Source organism: Trachypithecus francoisi, unplaced genomic scaffold (assembly GCF_009764315.1).
Source record: "Trachypithecus francoisi isolate TF-2019V2 unplaced genomic scaffold, Tfra_2.0 Lachesis_group12, whole genome shotgun sequence".
Taxonomy (NCBI): domain Eukaryota; kingdom Metazoa; phylum Chordata; class Mammalia; order Primates; family Cercopithecidae; genus Trachypithecus; species Trachypithecus francoisi.
This window is the reverse complement of record NW_022681457.1, coordinates 3,869,805-3,885,323: the sequence shown is the minus strand read 5'-3', so window position 1 is coordinate 3,885,323 and position 15,519 is coordinate 3,869,805. Positions and strand designations below refer to the sequence as shown.

The 15,519-nt window shown below is 57.9% G+C and overlaps 1 protein-coding gene across 3 annotated transcripts; it reads right to left on the bottom strand.

Moving 5' to 3' along the window:
- Positions 1-985: 985 nt before the first annotated feature.
- On the bottom strand, positions 986-15,013 carry CYTH2 (cytohesin 2). 3 transcript variants are annotated; one of them, XR_004440441.1, is made up of 13 exons: positions 14,507-15,010; positions 13,533-13,680; positions 13,365-13,431; positions 10,970-11,088; positions 10,064-10,144; positions 9,445-9,557; positions 9,132-9,280; positions 8,502-8,614; positions 5,324-5,402; positions 5,124-5,195; positions 4,878-5,032; positions 3,981-4,199; positions 986-2,541 (listed from the first exon to the last, which is right to left on the bottom strand). XR_004440441.1 is itself a non-coding variant. In XM_033223886.1 (12 exons), exons 1-12 carry the CDS (start codon positions 14,979-14,981, stop codon positions 4,112-4,114), a joined length of 1,656 nt encoding a protein of 551 aa, XP_033079777.1. In that variant the 5' UTR covers positions 14,982-15,011; the 3' UTR covers positions 3,934-4,111. The 3 variants fall into 3 exon arrangements, 1 of the variants encoding a protein (XP_033079777.1); XR_004440442.1 differs by lacking the exon at positions 986-2,541 and having other exon boundaries at positions 3,934-4,199; positions 5,324-5,452; positions 14,507-15,013; XM_033223886.1 differs by lacking the exon at positions 986-2,541 and having other exon boundaries at positions 3,934-4,199; positions 5,324-5,400; positions 8,503-8,614; positions 14,507-15,011.
- Between the last annotated feature and the right edge of the window lie 506 nt (positions 15,014-15,519).

Here is a 15,519-nt window from a genome sequence, read left to right as displayed (position 1 = left end):
GGTCTGACGGAGGAGGAGCTGGGGCCTGGACTCCTGGGTCTGAGGGAGGAGGGGCTGGGGCCTGGACTCCTGGGTCTGATGGAGGAGGGGCTGGGGCCTGGACTCCTGGGCCTCAGGGAGGAGAAACCAGGGGCCTAGACTCCTGGGTCTGAGGGAGGAGGAGCTGGGGCCTGGACTCCTGGTCTGACGGAGGAGGAGCTGGGGCCTGGACTCCTGGGCCTCAGGGAGGAGAAACCAGGGGCCTAGACTCCTGGGTCTGAGGGAGGAGGAGCTGGGGCCTGGACTCCTGGGTCTGAGGGAGGAGGAGCTGGGGCCTGGACTCCTGGGTCTGACGGAGGAGGAGCTGGGGCCTGGACTCCTGGGCCTCAGGGAGGAGAAACCAGGGGCCTAGACTCCTGGGTCTGAGGGAGGAGGAGCTGGGGCCTGGACTCCTGGGTCTGAGGGAGGAGGAGCTGGGGCCTGGACTCCTGGGTCTGACGGAGGAGGAGCTGGGGCCTGGACTCCTGGGTCTGAGGGAGGAGGGGCTGGGGTCCCTAACTCCTGGGTCTGAGGGAAGAAGGGGCTGAGCCTGGACTCCTGGGTCTGAGGGAGGAGTGGTTAGTTCTCCAGGGCTGACATAACAACGTACCTCAAAATTAGTGGCTTAAATCACAGAAACTAATGGTCTCCCAGTGCTGGAGGTCAGAAGTCTGAGACGAGGGTGTTGGCAGGGCTGGCTGCTCCTGAGGCTGCGAGGGAGGATGAGTCCCCGGCCTCTACCTGGCTTCTGAGGGTGTGCTGGCAGCTTTGGTTTTCCTCGGCTTGTAGAGGCATCACCCCAGTCTCTGCCTTCACCTCCACATGGTGTCCGTTCTGTGTGTCTGTCTCTGTCCAAACTTTTATAAAGACACGCATCCTACTGGATTAGGGCCCACATGAATGAACTCATCTGAACTAATTATATCTGCAATGACCTTATTTCCTAATAAGATCACATTCTGAGATTCTGGGGGTTAGGATTTTAATATTAAGTTGTTTTGTGGGGGTGGGGAGACACAATTTGACCCGTGCTGAGTCCATTTTCTGTTGCTCTGACAGAAGAACTGAGGCTGGGTCTTTGTGAAGGAAGAGGTTGATTTGGCTCAGATTCTGATGGCTGGAAGGTTCAGGACTGGACAGGTGCACTCGCTGAGGACCTCCCTCACCCCTGAGGCTGCTTCTGCTCTTGGGGGAGGGTAGAAGGATGTCGCTGTGTACATAGAGATCACGTGGTGCTGAAGGAAGCAAGGGAGAGAAAACCAAATTCCCAAATTCCCAAGGGTGAGAACTCACTTACCCCTGAAGGCAGGCATTAATCTATGAGGAATCCATCTCCATGACCACATAGCTCCTATCAGGCCCCACATCCCAACACCTGCCACACTGGGGCTTGAATCTCAACATGAATTTTAGTGAGGACAAATGATATCCAAACCATAGCCACCTGAAAGAAGTGGGCTGAGGTCGGGTGCAGTGGCTCATGCCTGTAATCCTAGCACTTTGGGAGGCTGAGGCAGGTGGATCACCTGAGGTCGGGAGTTCGAGACCAGCTTGGCCAACATGGTGAAACCCCATCTCTACTAAAAATACAAAAATTAGCTGGGTACGGTGGTACACATCTGTAATCCCAGCTACTCGGGAGGCTGAGGCAAGAGAATTGCTTGCACCTGGGAGGCGGAGGTTGCAGTGAGCCGAGATGGAGCCGTTGCACTCCAGTCTAGGGGACAGAGCGAGACTCCCTCTCAAACAAACAAAACAAAGACCAAAAAAAAAAAAAAAAAACCCCAAAACAAAAAAAGAAGCGTGCTGGAGCTTAGGGGTCCTGGGTGAGGAGGGAGCCAGAAGTCAGAATCCTCAGGCCCTGGCGGAAGATGGACTGTGGGCAATGCTGAAGATCAGTGTGAAGTGATGCAGCCTGGCTGGAATGTTCCACAGGCATCTCCAGCTTAATTTGGTCAAAACGGAATGACTGATTTCCCCTAAAATACTCCCTTTCGACCACCTCAGCCATAGCACTGTCATTCACCAGCTGCACAGCTCTCAGCAAGTCCTTTTGGCTCCTCTGTCAAGACTCCTAGCGTGGTCCATCGTTCTCTGCCTCCACAGCCACGCCATCCTGCACCGCACAGTCTCCTCTCACCTATCTGCTCGCCTCCAAATTATTCTCCCTGCAGCAGCCAGGGGGCCCTCCCGCAACCTCAATCCAAACACGTCAGGCCCCTGCCTCCTGCCCTTGCACGGCTTCCATCTGCTAAGAATCCATCCAGAGGCTCTCCTGGGGCGGCCCAGGCCCCACGCGACCGGCCGCCTGCCTCTGCCCTCCCCTTCCACCGCACTCCCCTCTTCGCCACGAGCGGGCTCCGCGCCTTTTCCTGCCTCTGCCTGCAACGGAACCGGCCGCCCTGCACGCAGTTCATCCGGGGAGGCGGCAGGAAAGGGTGACCTAGTGGCAGGACCCGCTGTTTACCCCGGGACCTCATCTCTCATGACCTTCTTGGGTCGATGACTCCACTTCCCTGGCACCTGTGGGAAAGAGAAGTGGGGAATGCTATTTTCTCATTTGGAACTCCATTTCCCACCAGCCCCTGGGGCCACGGCAGTCAAAGCCTCCTCTCTACCCTCCACAAAAGTACGGGATCGAACCAAGGAAAAGAAGGCAAACACCGCCACAGAGTCTCGGGAAACTGACGCCCGGAAAACCTCTGGTCTGGGTCTACCGTGGCGGGGGCGCCGCACAGCCTGCCGGGAACTGTAGTCCATCTTCCCGCGGAGGAGCGCAGGGTACATGCACTGCGGGACCCTTCAGGCCGGCGGGTGCCTGTGGCCAAGGGCGGGACAGGGATAAAGGCCCAAAATTCCGAAGCGCCAGACCCCATCGGAGAGCTCAACAGCGAACACAGCGGGCGGGAGGGACTACAACTCGCAGCACGCCTCGGCGCCACAGATGCCTCTCGACCCACGTCCCTGTCCCGGGCCCTGCCGGGAGTTGCAGGTTTTTGTTTATCTGTTTTTTGTTTTTAACTAAAGAGCTCCTCGTGGGCATGGGAGAGTGACATGGGACCTCCCAATCCGCCATCGCACCCTTCTCAGGATCCACGAGCCCTTGTTCTTTGGGGACACCACGTATACCCCAACTGGAGGGCAAAAGGGCACAGGCCTTAGCCCAGGATTCAGGGGTACCCCGCATGCCAATACTTGACCTTCATAGAGGTGATTCTCGTATTTCTTTCGCGGTCGAGAATCTCAGGTAGACGTTAAGAACGCCGGTCCTCAGCCCTATCCCTGACACAAAATGTCCTCCAAAGGAGGCTGATCCTTTGGGGACAGACAAGCCTGGCTCTGGCACTAGCCCATAGTGCAGCCCTCTTGGCCCCATCTAAGGGTGCCCAGCCCTTCAGGACATCCCATCAGCAAGGCCATTGCAGAACATGGCCACCTCCCCACTCATCCTTCCCTGACCCTCCCTGAGGTGGTCACATTTATAGTTCTTCCAGCTCCAGGTTGTCCTCAAAGCTCTGGCCCAGCTCACCTCATCAGTTTTATCTCCTGCCCCTCAAAGACCTCAAGCCCCATGAAAGCAAAGATGGGAACCAGCTGATGGCTGTAGCATAACTGGCTGATGGCTGTCAGGCAACTTCCAGAATGAATGCTAGACTTTAACCCTGAACCCCTGCATTCTAAACTCCGTCCCTGGTCAATTCCAACTCTAGACTTCCAGACTTCCACCATATTAACCTTCTCCCTTTCCTCCACTCCTGCTGCGCTCGGGGTGAAACCAGAACAGACCCGGCGGGACAGGCCCCAGGAGCCACACCCAGGCAGCACCCACAGACACAGGCGGGTCCAGGCCCCCACAGGCTGGCTCCACCGAGCACCTCGGCTCCGTCAATCCCAAGAAATGAGGGGGTCAGCAGGCCAAGTGATTAAATAATTAATAAGATTACCAACAGCGTGTTAATTACAAAGAACAGAGAGGAGCTAGAGGCGGTGAATTTTCCAAACAGGGAACCAGGATCCACAGCCCCAAGGCCCAGGGGTCCGGCCACCGAGGCGGGGCAGCTCCGTAATAAATAATGGAGTTGGGGGCAGGGGGTCAGGGCTGCTCCTGCTTCTTCTTCACTGAAATCCGCTTCTTTCTCGCTGCCAGCATCTCATAGAAGGGGTCCACACTCACGGCCGCCCTGCAGAAAGGGAGGGGTCCCAGGATGAGGGCCAAGGAGTCCAGGCCCCCAGCCCCTCCTCCCTCAGACCCAGGAGTCCAGGCCCCCAGCCCCTCCTCCCTCGGACCCAGGAGTCCAGGCCCCCAGCCCCTCCTCCCTCGGACCGGGAGTCCAGGCCCCCAGCCCCTCCTCCCTCGGACCCGGGAGTCCAGGCCCCCAGCCCCTCCTCCCTCGGACTCGGGAGTCCAGGCCCCCAGCCCCTCCTCCCTCGGACCCGGGAGTCCAAGGCCCCAGCCCCTCCTCCGTCGGACCCGGGGGTCCAGACCCCCAGCCCCTCCTCCCTCAGACCCGGGGGTCCAGACCCCCAGCCCCTCCTCCCTCAGACCCGGGGGTCCAGACCCCCAGCCCCTCCTCCCTCAGACCCGGGGGTCCAGGCCCCCAGCCCCTCCTCCTCAGACCCGGGGTCCAAGGCCCCAGCCCCTCCTCCGTCAGACCCAGGGGTCCAAGCCCCCAAGCCCCTCCTCCGTCAGACCCAGGGGTCCTGACCCCCAAGCCCCTCCTCCGTCAGACCCAGGGGTCCTGACCCCCAGCCCCTCCTCCATCAGACCCAGGGGTCCTGACCCCTAAGCCCCTCCTCAGTCAGACCCAGGGGTCCAGGCCCCAGCCCCTCCTCCATCAGACCCAGGAGTCCAGGCTCACTGGATAGACTTGATCCACTCATCCTTCTCCTCCTGCGTCGGGGCCGAGATCCGGTACACCATGTGGTTTCCCTCCACCACTCGGCCATCCGCCTCGGTTTTGCAGGCTTTGATGAGCTGCCCCTTATTGTTGGGGATGTAAAGTTCAAAGCAGTTCTGGGGATGAGAGAGGAAGGGCACAGGTAAAAGCCAGCCCTGGGCAGAGGAGGCCCTGCCCTGGCAGGAAGGGGTACAGAGAGGGTCTTACCGGTTTCCGGGGGTCGTCCACCTCTCGGATGCTCAGATTCTCCAGGGGGATGATTCCTCGGGGCTCCTTGTCCTGAAGAAGCAAGTTGGACAGAACTCAGACTTCCAAATCCTCACCCCAGCCTGCCTCCCTCAGCCCTAGGAGTGCAGGCTCGCAGCCCTTCCTCCCGGAACCCAAGGGCCCGGCCGGGCCCCGCTCACCGTGGTGTACTCGAAGTAGTAGAGGCAGTTGTCTGTGAGGATAAACCAGCGCCGCTTCCACGTCTTCACCCGGCCCCCTGGAAGGGAAGGGGCGGGAGGGGCCTGGGCTCAACGGGGGACAGGGCCTCTGGGAGATAGGAGGGGCATGAGAAGCAGAGCAAGAGCGGTAGAGGTGGGGCTCCTGGGGCCTAGGACAAAGCCACTGCGTGGGGGGAGACAGACAAGCAGGGCCGGGTGTGCTGGGGCTCCAGGAATCGTCCACCCCCAGCTTGGGGCTCCACATTTTCTAAGTCTGTCAGCCCCAGCCCAGGATCCTGAGCCCCCAGCCCCCTCCTCCTATGGGCAGGAGGCCAGGGCAGCCCCCTCCCCTCGTCTAGTGATGGGAGACAAAGACAGGTCGTGTACCTACCTCCTGGGGCAGACAGCGAGAAAGCAGGCAGGACCAGGTGCAGGAGAAGGGAAGGCGGGAGAATGGAGCACCCCCAAGAGCCGCAGACAACAGAAATAGGGTGGGCGCAGGGAGGGATGCGCAGGGGTGGGACAGAGAGGCAAACACAGGAGAGAAACACGCAGAGAGGGAGGGGAGGGAGAGAGAGGGAAGAAAACCAGTTACATCCACATGAGGGGGCGATGGTCGGGGCCCCTCCCTCCCAGAGAGGCCAAGGGCCATGAGCCCCAGGTGGGAGCCTTGAAAACCCCTTGCTCGGTACAGGGCGCCAGCCTACTCCCTAAGGTCTGTCCTAGACCAGGAGGGTCCTCCCTCAACATGGTAAAAGTGCCTCTCCCCTGGAGGTGGCACCACAGGGGAGAAGGCAAAACCCCCAGTCCTTGGCCTGAGGAGGGCGTGGGGGCCCATCTCAGCTCCTGCACAAACTGACTGTGTGACCTCAGGGCACTCTCTTGGACTCTCTGAATTCCAGTTTGGAGACTCACTTCGGCCTCCACCTTCCTGTAGCAAAATGACCTGCTTCTGGCTTCCTTGTGGACCCAGGGTTAAACAATGACAGTAAGAATGGCTTTTATTAGGCATGGAGTAGCAACCACCATCACCAATCTCCACTCCTGTATTTCCATCTTTTAAGGAAGAGGTCCTTCTTGCGAACTGGCACAAAGGGAACAGAGGCCCTCTGGTCACAGACGTCCCTGGGCTGGGCAGTCTTAGATGGGACTCAAAGCCAAACTGAGGCGTGAGCCTCAATTTCCTCATCTGGGAAATGGGAAAGGTTCCTGCTGACAGAACAGTTGTTTTTTTTTGAGACGGAGTCTCGCTCTGTCGCCCAGGCTGGAGTGTAATGGCGTGATCTTGGCTCACTGCAACCTCCACCTCCCGGGTTCAAGCAATTATTGTGCCTCAGCCTCCCAAGTAGCTGGGATTACAGGCGCCCGCCACCACGCCCAGCTAATTTTCGTTTTAGTAGAGATGGGGTTTCACCATGTTGGCCAGGCTGGTCTCGAATTCCTGACCTCAAGTGATCCGCCTGCCTGAGCCTCCTAAAGTGCTAAAGTGCTGGCACAGGCCTGAGCCACCGTGCCCGGCCTGACAGGCGCAGTTTTGAGGGAAGCAGTTCCGCGTGACGCTGGCACCTTCCTGCTTCTTTCTGGCCCACTCACTGCCAGGGGCACCTCGAGGACTCTCAGTCTCCCCCAGCAGTCTGCCTCCCTTGGATCGAATGCAGGGATCTGGACCGGAGTGTTGGCTGGACAGTGATTTGCATGTTTTACTTTTATCTTATAGAGACAGGGTCTTGCTCTGTTACCCAGGCTGGAGTGCAGTGGCAGAATCACGACTCACTGCAGCCTCGACTGCTTGGGCTCAAACAATCCTCCTGCACCACCAGGCCCGGCTAATTTTTAAAGTTTTTTTAGAGATGGGGATATTGTTATATTGCCTAGGTTGGTCTCAAACTCCTGACCTCTAGCAATCCTCCTGCGTTGTCCTCCCAAAATGCTGAAATTACAGGGGTGGGCCACTATGCCCAGCCTGACTTGCATATTTTACATTTACCAGGAGACCCTGGCATCTGTGGAGGCAGTGATGCCCTGGTTTAAGAGCACAGTTCCACATGGAGAGGCCCCCAAGACTCAAGAGGCCAACGCTGCCCTGTCCAACCTCCTTCTGAGAAGCCTGGCCTTGACTCCCTTCACTGAGCTGGAAGCTTCCTGTGGGCTCTCCTGCTGCCACGGGAAGCCTCCACTATTGTGCTGGACTGGAACTCCCCAGATCTGTCTCTCTGGAGCAGCTGTGCACCGCTTCTCCATTAGAAACCACATCTAACACACAGGTGGCACCTACTGTTACCAGGCACGGCTCCAGGCCAGTGTCTCTCAACCTCAGCTATGCACTGGGAGCTTAAACGGTGACTGATAGCCCTTCTGCTCCTGAAAGCCTGACTTCAGGAGTCTATGGCCTGGCCACCGGAGTTTTCGAGGTGCCCAGGCAAATCTCACGTGCAGCCAGGGCTGAGAACCACTCCAGTCCTCGTGCTAACCCCTCATCATGCTACGATCCTGTCTGATCCATGCTAACCAACCTTGAATGTGCCAGTGCCACATGTTACGACGAAGACTCCCCCTTCCACCTCAGCTGGGTCTCCCGACTCATCTGCACCAGCCCTGCCTATTCCCTCCCCAGCCGGGAGCCAGAATCTGGGACAGGTTTCCTCGCCTGTTTGGCTCTTTTCTGCCTGTGGGTGGTGTTTCGGGAAGGATGGCTCCTGGATCAGCCAGTGCTCTGGGCCTGATGCCTTGGAGTGCAGGGTCAGTCCTGCCTGGGACCCTGGGAGTTCTTGCCAAGGGGAGTAACAGCCTCCAGGGGTTTGGCTCCCTTGGGCTGGGTTAACGCAATAGAGAGAAGCCTCAGTGAACTCTTCCCCCACAAAAGGACAATGTCATCTGCCTCTCACTGCGTCCTCAGCCCAGCCCAGGGCCTGGCACAGAAGGGCTCCATGAACATTTGTGGGTAAAGAAAACGGGTTGGGAAGTACTTACTACAGGCCAGGCCCAGCGCACAGGCCTGATTTTATTTTCAGCACCATTTTTTGGGTGTGGAAAACGGAGGTTCAGAGAGGTCGAATCATTTGCCTCAGTTCAGGCAGCAGGTTTGTGTGGAAGCTGAGTCCAGGGCCCAGGCCCGCGAACGGCCCCCTGTGGAGGGACCAGCGGGGTCAGAGGGCACGTACCCAGCTTCAGGAGCCAGCCCTCCCGGTCCGGGTTGAAGAAGGTGTGGGTCAGGTCGTTCCCGTCATCCTCAGGAATCTTGAAGGGCTCATTTCGGATGCTGTCGTAGAGGTTCTGAGGAGTGAAGGCTCCGTCAGCCATTCAAGGCCCCTGGGACCCCCACCCCGCCAAGGGTTACTCAGGGTGGCGGGCAGCGAGACCAGGGGTGGGATGACTCATGGTGGGGAAGAAAGAGGGGCAGGCTGGGGAGGAGGGAGAAGTGAAAGGCAGAGAAGTGAAGGGAGGCCGAGGTGGGGGAGGAAAGAAGAGATGCCCTGGTGACAAGTGGAGGAGCCGGCTACGTCCTCAAGAGAAACAGACAGATGGGGAATGAGGCCAATCAAGGGCCAGAAAGCATGACAGCCAGAGAGAGAGAAGACAGACAGGCCAAAAATGTCAGGGCCAAAGCCGAGAGAGACAGTCAAGAAGAGAAGCCGCCAGAGAGAGAGAAAAAGATCACGCAGGAGTTGGCATGATCGCACCATCCTGGGGGTGAGGGCAGACAGCTCAGGCGCTAGGAGACCACAGGTGGGGTGGGGGTGTCTGTGGCAGGAAGAAGGACAGGGCTGAGGGGCAAGGAAGGCGGGCTGACCCTGAGCAGCTCCTCAGGCAGGTCCCCGCCCTCGTTGATGCCCCGGTTCATGGCCACAAAGCGCTCCAGGCCTGGCTTGTCCCGGACATTGGGATTGTGGAGACTGGTGTTGAGCATGATGACGGCGAAGGACAGCACGTAGCATGTGTCTGCACCAGACAGGGCAGGTGGTGACGACCCAGGCATGTCAGCCCCCACTGCCCCTACTCCCCAGGACCCAGGACTCCTGGCTCCCAGCCCCCTCCCTCCCTCAGACCTAGGAGTCTGGGCCCCCGTCTCCTCTTTCCCAGGACCCAGGAGTTGGGGCCCGCACCTGTGGACTGGAAAACCCCAGGGTTGCACAGGCAGTATCGCTGGGCGAAGGCCTCCATCATCCGGTCAATTTTCTGGGCCTCTCCGGGGAGGCGAAAGCTCCATAGAAATTGCCTGGGTTGCGGAGGGGCCATGAATGGATGCCAGGACTGGCGGGAGCCTGTCCCCACTCTCAGTCCCTGTGATAGGAACTGGTCCATGAGGAGTCCCAACCTTCCGGCCTCAGCAGGTGGTTCAGTATGGTCACATGATCCCATCTGACCCATGGGCACTGGCCATAGGAGTGTTGTGGAGCGGTACAGAAATAGCCTCTTTCTGCTAAGTTTGCTAGACAGGTCTGGGGGTTGGTTGTGGCTTGTTATCAGGTAAGAGGGTCTGCAGAGAGCAATGCTGACACAGTGGCAAATACAAGAGACAAAGAAAGTCGATTTTCTGACCACCATTTGAGCTCCTGGATATAGCTATGCCTGAAGGAGACCATAACCTTGGACTTTCATGGTGCAGGATGCACTCAGTTCCCTAGCTTTTGTTTCTGTTTTTTTCTTAAGGTTTGTCACTTGTAACTAGGAAGGCCCTGACAGGTACCTTCCTGGCCTTCCAAACCCCTCCCCATCACTCACCTGAGGGCCTGCACCAGATTGAGGTCGGTGAACTCATGCAGATCCACAAAAGCATGGAGCACTGCCAGGTTCAGCTCTTCCCTGGAAGGACAGGACAAAGTCACATGCAGTTTGGAGAAGATGGAGCAGGAGTGGGCAGGAGGCAAGGCCCTGGGGAAGTCGTGCCCCTTCTACTGCACCACAGCTGCCCTCTGCGGAGGGTGAAGTTTCCTGCTAGGCTCCCACACAGGCCTGCCCCCAGGGTGGGGGATGCTCAGAACACACTCTTGGGAGGAATATACAGCTTGGGAATCCAGGTTAGGCCAGACCTTTGTACAGTTGGGAGAAATCCCGCAAACATGTATGCTATCTACTGTCACCTCTCTCAAATGATCCCCACACTCCCCAGACATCCAGAGATGCTTCCCATGCACCCCAGATCTCTGTAAATCCCCGATTCCCAGACGTCTACAGATGGCCTCCAACTACCTGATGTCCAGTCCCATGCATTCTAGGCCTCCAAATGACCCCTACAACTCCTAGGCTCCCCACAAGGGCCCAATGGTCCCCACAGCTCCCAGATGGCCACCCAGTGCCCATGCACAGCCATGGTCTACCCCTGGTTCTCATGCTCCCATGACACTTGAGAGATGTTCTCCACCCTTCTCAGATATAAATGGATGCTTCCCCACAACCCCCAGGTAATTCCAGAAGGCCCCGCATCCTCAGATGCTCTCGGGTGGCTGCAGGCTCCCCTAGCCCGTGTCAGTCCATTCTGTCACAGTCCAGTCAGAAGACTCATCCGCCAGGGCCTCTTTGTGGGGAGGCCGCAGGGCTGTTACACCTGTGAGCTGCTGGTGTGCGGGCAGGAGCTTGGCGCGGGTAGCAGGAGGGAGGGGCCCCACAGGAGCGGAGTGGTGGCCGTACCTCTCCCCCAGGTAGTCCCCGATGGCTGTCTTGTTCAGCCCCTCGCCCTTGTACAGGAAGCGGGCAATCTCCTCGGGTGTGTTCTGCAGCAGTTCGTTCTCCACCAAGAACTGGATCCCCTGGTGAGTGGGGACAAGGTCTCAGTGCTGAGAGCCAGAAAGCCACCCCCCTCACCTCCCTGGGAACCTCAGCATCCAGACCTACCCCCACCCTCAACAGACCAGGGCCAGGTTTCATTTTCAGTCTTCTCACAGGTCTTTTATTTTTTGGAGACGGAGTCTCGCTCTGTCACCCAGACTGGAGTGTAGTGGCCGGATCTCAGCTCACTGCAAGCTCCGCCTCCCGTGTTTATGCCATTCTCCTGCCTCAGCCTCCAGAGTAGCTGGGACTGCAGGCGCCCGCCACCTCGCCCGGCTAGTTTTTTGTATTTTTTAGTAGAGACAGGGTTTCACCGTGTTAACCAGGATGGTCTCGATCTCCTGACCTCGTGATCCGCCCATCTCGGCCTCCCAAAGTGCTGGGATTACAGGCTTGAGCCACCGCACCCGGCCCTCACAGGTCTTAAATAGGTTTCTTCCCAACTCATGGCCTTTGCACCTCATGGCCTACCCTCTCTGCCTTTGCCTGGTTAATTCCAGCACCAACAACACGGTCTGGCAAGGAACAGATGCTCAGTACATGTTCTTTTCTTTCTGAAACCTGGTCTCGCTCTACTGCACAGGTTGGAGTGCAGTGGCGTGATCACAGCTCACTGCAGCTTCGAACCGCTGGGCTCAAGGGATCCTCTCCTTTCGGCCTCCTGAGAAGCTGGGACTATAGGCATGCACCAATACACCTGGATAATTTATTTATTTTTATTTTTTCTAGAGATGAGTTATCACTATGCTGCCCAGGCTGGTCTCAAATTCCTGCCTTCAAGCAATCCTCTCGCCTCGGCCTGTCAAAGCACTGGGATTACAGGCATAAGCTACCGAACCCAGCCAATAAACGTTTGTTGAATTCCAATTGCTTCAGGAAAGAATAATGTGACAACCTTGAGCAGATGCAGTCCCTCAAGGGCTGTGAACTCCAAGCCCTTGCTAGACTGGAGGCTTCTCTCGCTCTCTGTGCTATGAAGACCTCTCTACTACTGCCATATCTCACTCTGAATTGTGGTATCCATGTCCAGGGGCTGAGCACAAGGCAGCATCTAATTCTTCTTTGGGTCCCCAGCATTGCCCTACACAGGATCAGGCTCTCGAGAGGCCTCAGAAAATGGGTGTTAAAGGCACGGCGCGGTGGCTCACGCCTGTAATCCCAGCACTTTGGGAGGCCAAGGCGGGCGGATCACGAGGTCAGCAGATCGAGACCATCCTGGCTAACTCAGTGAAACCCCGTCTCTACTAAAAAAATACAAAAAATTAGCCGGGCATGGTGGCGGGCGCCTGTAGTCCCAGCTACTCAGAAGGCTGAGACAGGAGAATGCCGTGAACCCAAAAGGCAGAGCTTTCAGTGAGCCAAGATTGCATCATGGCACTTCAGCCTAGGCGACAGAGTGAGACTCCGTCTCAAAAAAAAAAAAAACAAAAGAAAACGGGTGTTAAATGAGTATGTGAACAGGCCGGACATGGTGGCTCAATGCCTGTAATCCCAGCACTTTGGGAGGCTGAGGTGGGCAGATCACCTGAGGTCAGGAGTTTGAAATCAGCCTGGCCAACATGGTAAAACCCCATCTTTACTAAAAACACATAAATTAGTTGGGCATGGTGGTGGGAGCCTGTAGTCCCAGCTACTTGGGAGGCTGAGGCAGGAGAATCACTTGAACATGGGACGGGGAGGTTACAGTGAGCCGAGATCACATCACTGCACTCCAGTCTGGGTGACAGAGCAAGACTCTGTCTCACAAAAAAAAAAAAAAAAAAAAAAGTAAGTGAACAAAAGCCTTTCCTCCACCTAGTGAACACCTACTCATCCTTGAAACCCGACCTGAATGTCTCCTCCTCAAGGAAGCCCTTCCTGACTCCACCAGCCTGCCTCCTCCAGAAGTCTACTACCCTGATACCTCCGTCATGGCACCTTTGCCTGAGGGAGGTCAACTCTCCTTTGTGCGTATCACTTTGTCTGTAGCCCCTACAAGACTCGAGCTCATCTTGGGACCAGAAGAAGTGCGCCCATACAAGTAGAAAGTGGAAGACAACCTTCAGGGCAGGGGACGAAACACAAGAGTCAGGAGGGCTGGAACACCTGGTCAGTGTTCAGAGAACAAATGGACAGCCAGTATCTGAATCCAGGGATTAGGACCAAGTCTGTCCACCTAGAATAGACCAGGAACCATCACGCTTCTGGAACCCGGAGGTGCCAGAAGCCTCTGCCTGGATGTTTGCCCAGCTGATCCCAGTCCTGTGGCCCCAAGCACCTTCTTGGGGTCCATGTTGAACTTCTTCCTGCCCATTGCCATCTTCCGGTTCCGCTGCAAGGTCTTACTGCAGGAGCAGAGAGCGGGGTGGGGGATGGGGGGTCAAGGCCTGGGCATTCCTGGCCTCAGTCAACCCCACGCCCCCAGGTCACCCGCCCCAGCCCTCACCTGCCCTCATTGGCCTCCAGCCCCTCCACCTCGCTCATGGCTTCACTGAGCTCCTCCCGCAGGCGCTGAATCTCCACCAGCAGCTCCTGCTTCCGCCGCCGGATGTTCTCCAGCTCCATCCGTTCCTCCGGAGTCAGGTCTGGGGGTTCTAGGGGTCGGGGTCACGGTTTAAAAGTCAGTGCCGGGGACTGTGAGCCTGAATTCCTGCAATCTGGGGGCGGACAGAGCTGGGAGAGGATGCATAAGGGCCTTCCATGTCTGCACAGAAGACTGGGCTGGGGGCCTGGATTCCTCCGTGCAGAGGAGGAAGGGCCGGGGCTCTAAACTCTTGAGTCCTGGCGGGAGGAGGGGACTTGGGGCCCGGATTCCAGAGTCTGAAGGAGAAGGGGAATAGGTGCCTGAGCTCTTAGGTGTGAGGGAAGAAAGGGTTGGGGGCCTGAGCTTCTAGGTCCATTACTTGGAAGGGGACTGAGGCCTTGGTTTTCTGACTCCATTACTGGCGAGGTAGCTGGGGACCTGGTTATCGGGACTCCTGGGTCCATGAACAGTCACTACGGCCGGGGGAGCTGATGACAGCTCCGGAGAGTTGGGAAGGTGGGGTGGGACATCGAAGGCCCCCGCCCCCCAAGATTTCTCCCCTCCCCGCAACCCGAGCGCCCCTCCCCGGCCCCGGCAGACGCTGGGCTTGCCCGCCCCTCCAGCGGGAATGGTTCCGCCCCGGCCTCGCCTCCACCGCTCCATCCCGCCCCTCCCGCCGCCACCGGAAACAGGCTCAGCCCAAACAATGGCCTGGAACGCCCCGCTTTCGGGCCCCGCCGGATGCCCGTCCAGAGCCCCACAAAAGCGGCACGACAAGTCTACTACTGGGCCGAACGCCTCTGGGCGGCGCGCGCCAGAGGGAAACGTTCGCGGCCGAACGTTCAGGAGAAAAGGCTCCAGCAGCTCCCAGCCGACCCCGCCCCTCCCCGACCTACCATAGACGCCGTCCTCCATGGCGGCTAGGAAGGCCCGCGGGGAGTCCGGGGCGGTCCCGCCGGTCGGGCCTGGATCCGCGTTGGCCCGCGGGCTCGGGTGAGCCCGCTCAAACGCCCCAGGAGCCACCGCCGCCTCCTCAGCGCCAGTCCTCAGCGCTGAAAAGACTCTCCCTTGGTCGCCCAACCGCCCCTTCAGTAGGGACCGCCCCTCTTTTTGACACCGTCCAATCCACAGTGGACGCTTTTTTCCTCCCCGCCCTCGCCACCAAAGGATCGTCTTCCAGGGCCAACAGTCGTACAAAAAGCTGATATCGGTATGTCCGGCCGGAGATAGACGGCCCGCGAGGCCAATCGGAGTGCAGGCAGGGCAGGAGGCCCCGCCTCCGAAACAATAGAAAGCACTTGACAGGCTTGCTCTCCAATGGGAAGCCCCAGAAAGGTGTTGCGCGGAGGCGGGCTTACGCGGTACAGCCATCTCTGCGCCTGCTCAAAGGCCTTGGACACTTGGAGACTAGGTAAACCGAACCCCGCCTCCAATAATCCGTTGCTAGGGGGCAGCACTTGGTTAATCCTGTTGCCAGGAGGCGGGGCTATAACTGGCTTGTTTCCGTAAGCCACACCTCCTAGCAGGCCATGCTGGCTTCTGACCGCAGAGGTTGCCAGGCAACCGGGAGCAGCCTTCGGCCTCTTTTTGTTTTGCCTTTCTTCTCCGTATATTTCCCCACTCAGCCCCTTCTTACCTCCAAACCCTTTCCTTACGACCATCTGTGCCCTCCCCACCCCCCTCAGCCTCTTCAGAGTCGTGGAGTGGTGAAACGAAAGACTTCTTCGTTTTTTCTTTTTCTTTTTTTTTTTTGAGATAAGAGTCTTGCTCTGTCGCCCAAGCTGGAGTGCAGTTGCGCGATCTCGGTTCACTGCAACCTCCGCCTCCCGCGTTCAAGCAATTCTCCTGCCTCAGCCTCCCGAATAGCTGGGATTACAGGCATGCATCATCACGCCCAGCTAATTTTTGT

What these genes read in the sequence shown, in the direction of transcription:
- CYTH2 (XM_033223886.1), bottom strand. Translation starts at nt 14,981, where the DNA reads ATGGCTGTACCGCGTAAGCCCGCCTCCGCGCAACACCTTTCTGGGGCT. An exon ending in CTGGAGGCCAATGAGGGCAG is followed by an intron (nt 13,432 to 13,532) that starts GTGAGGGCTGGG and finishes CTGCTCCTGCAG; the next exon opens with TAAGACCTTGCAGCGGAACC. An exon ending in ACTACTTCGAGTACACCACG is followed by an intron (nt 5,196 to 5,323) that starts GTGAGCGGGGCC and finishes TTGCTTCTTCAG; the next exon opens with GACAAGGAGCCCCGAGGAAT.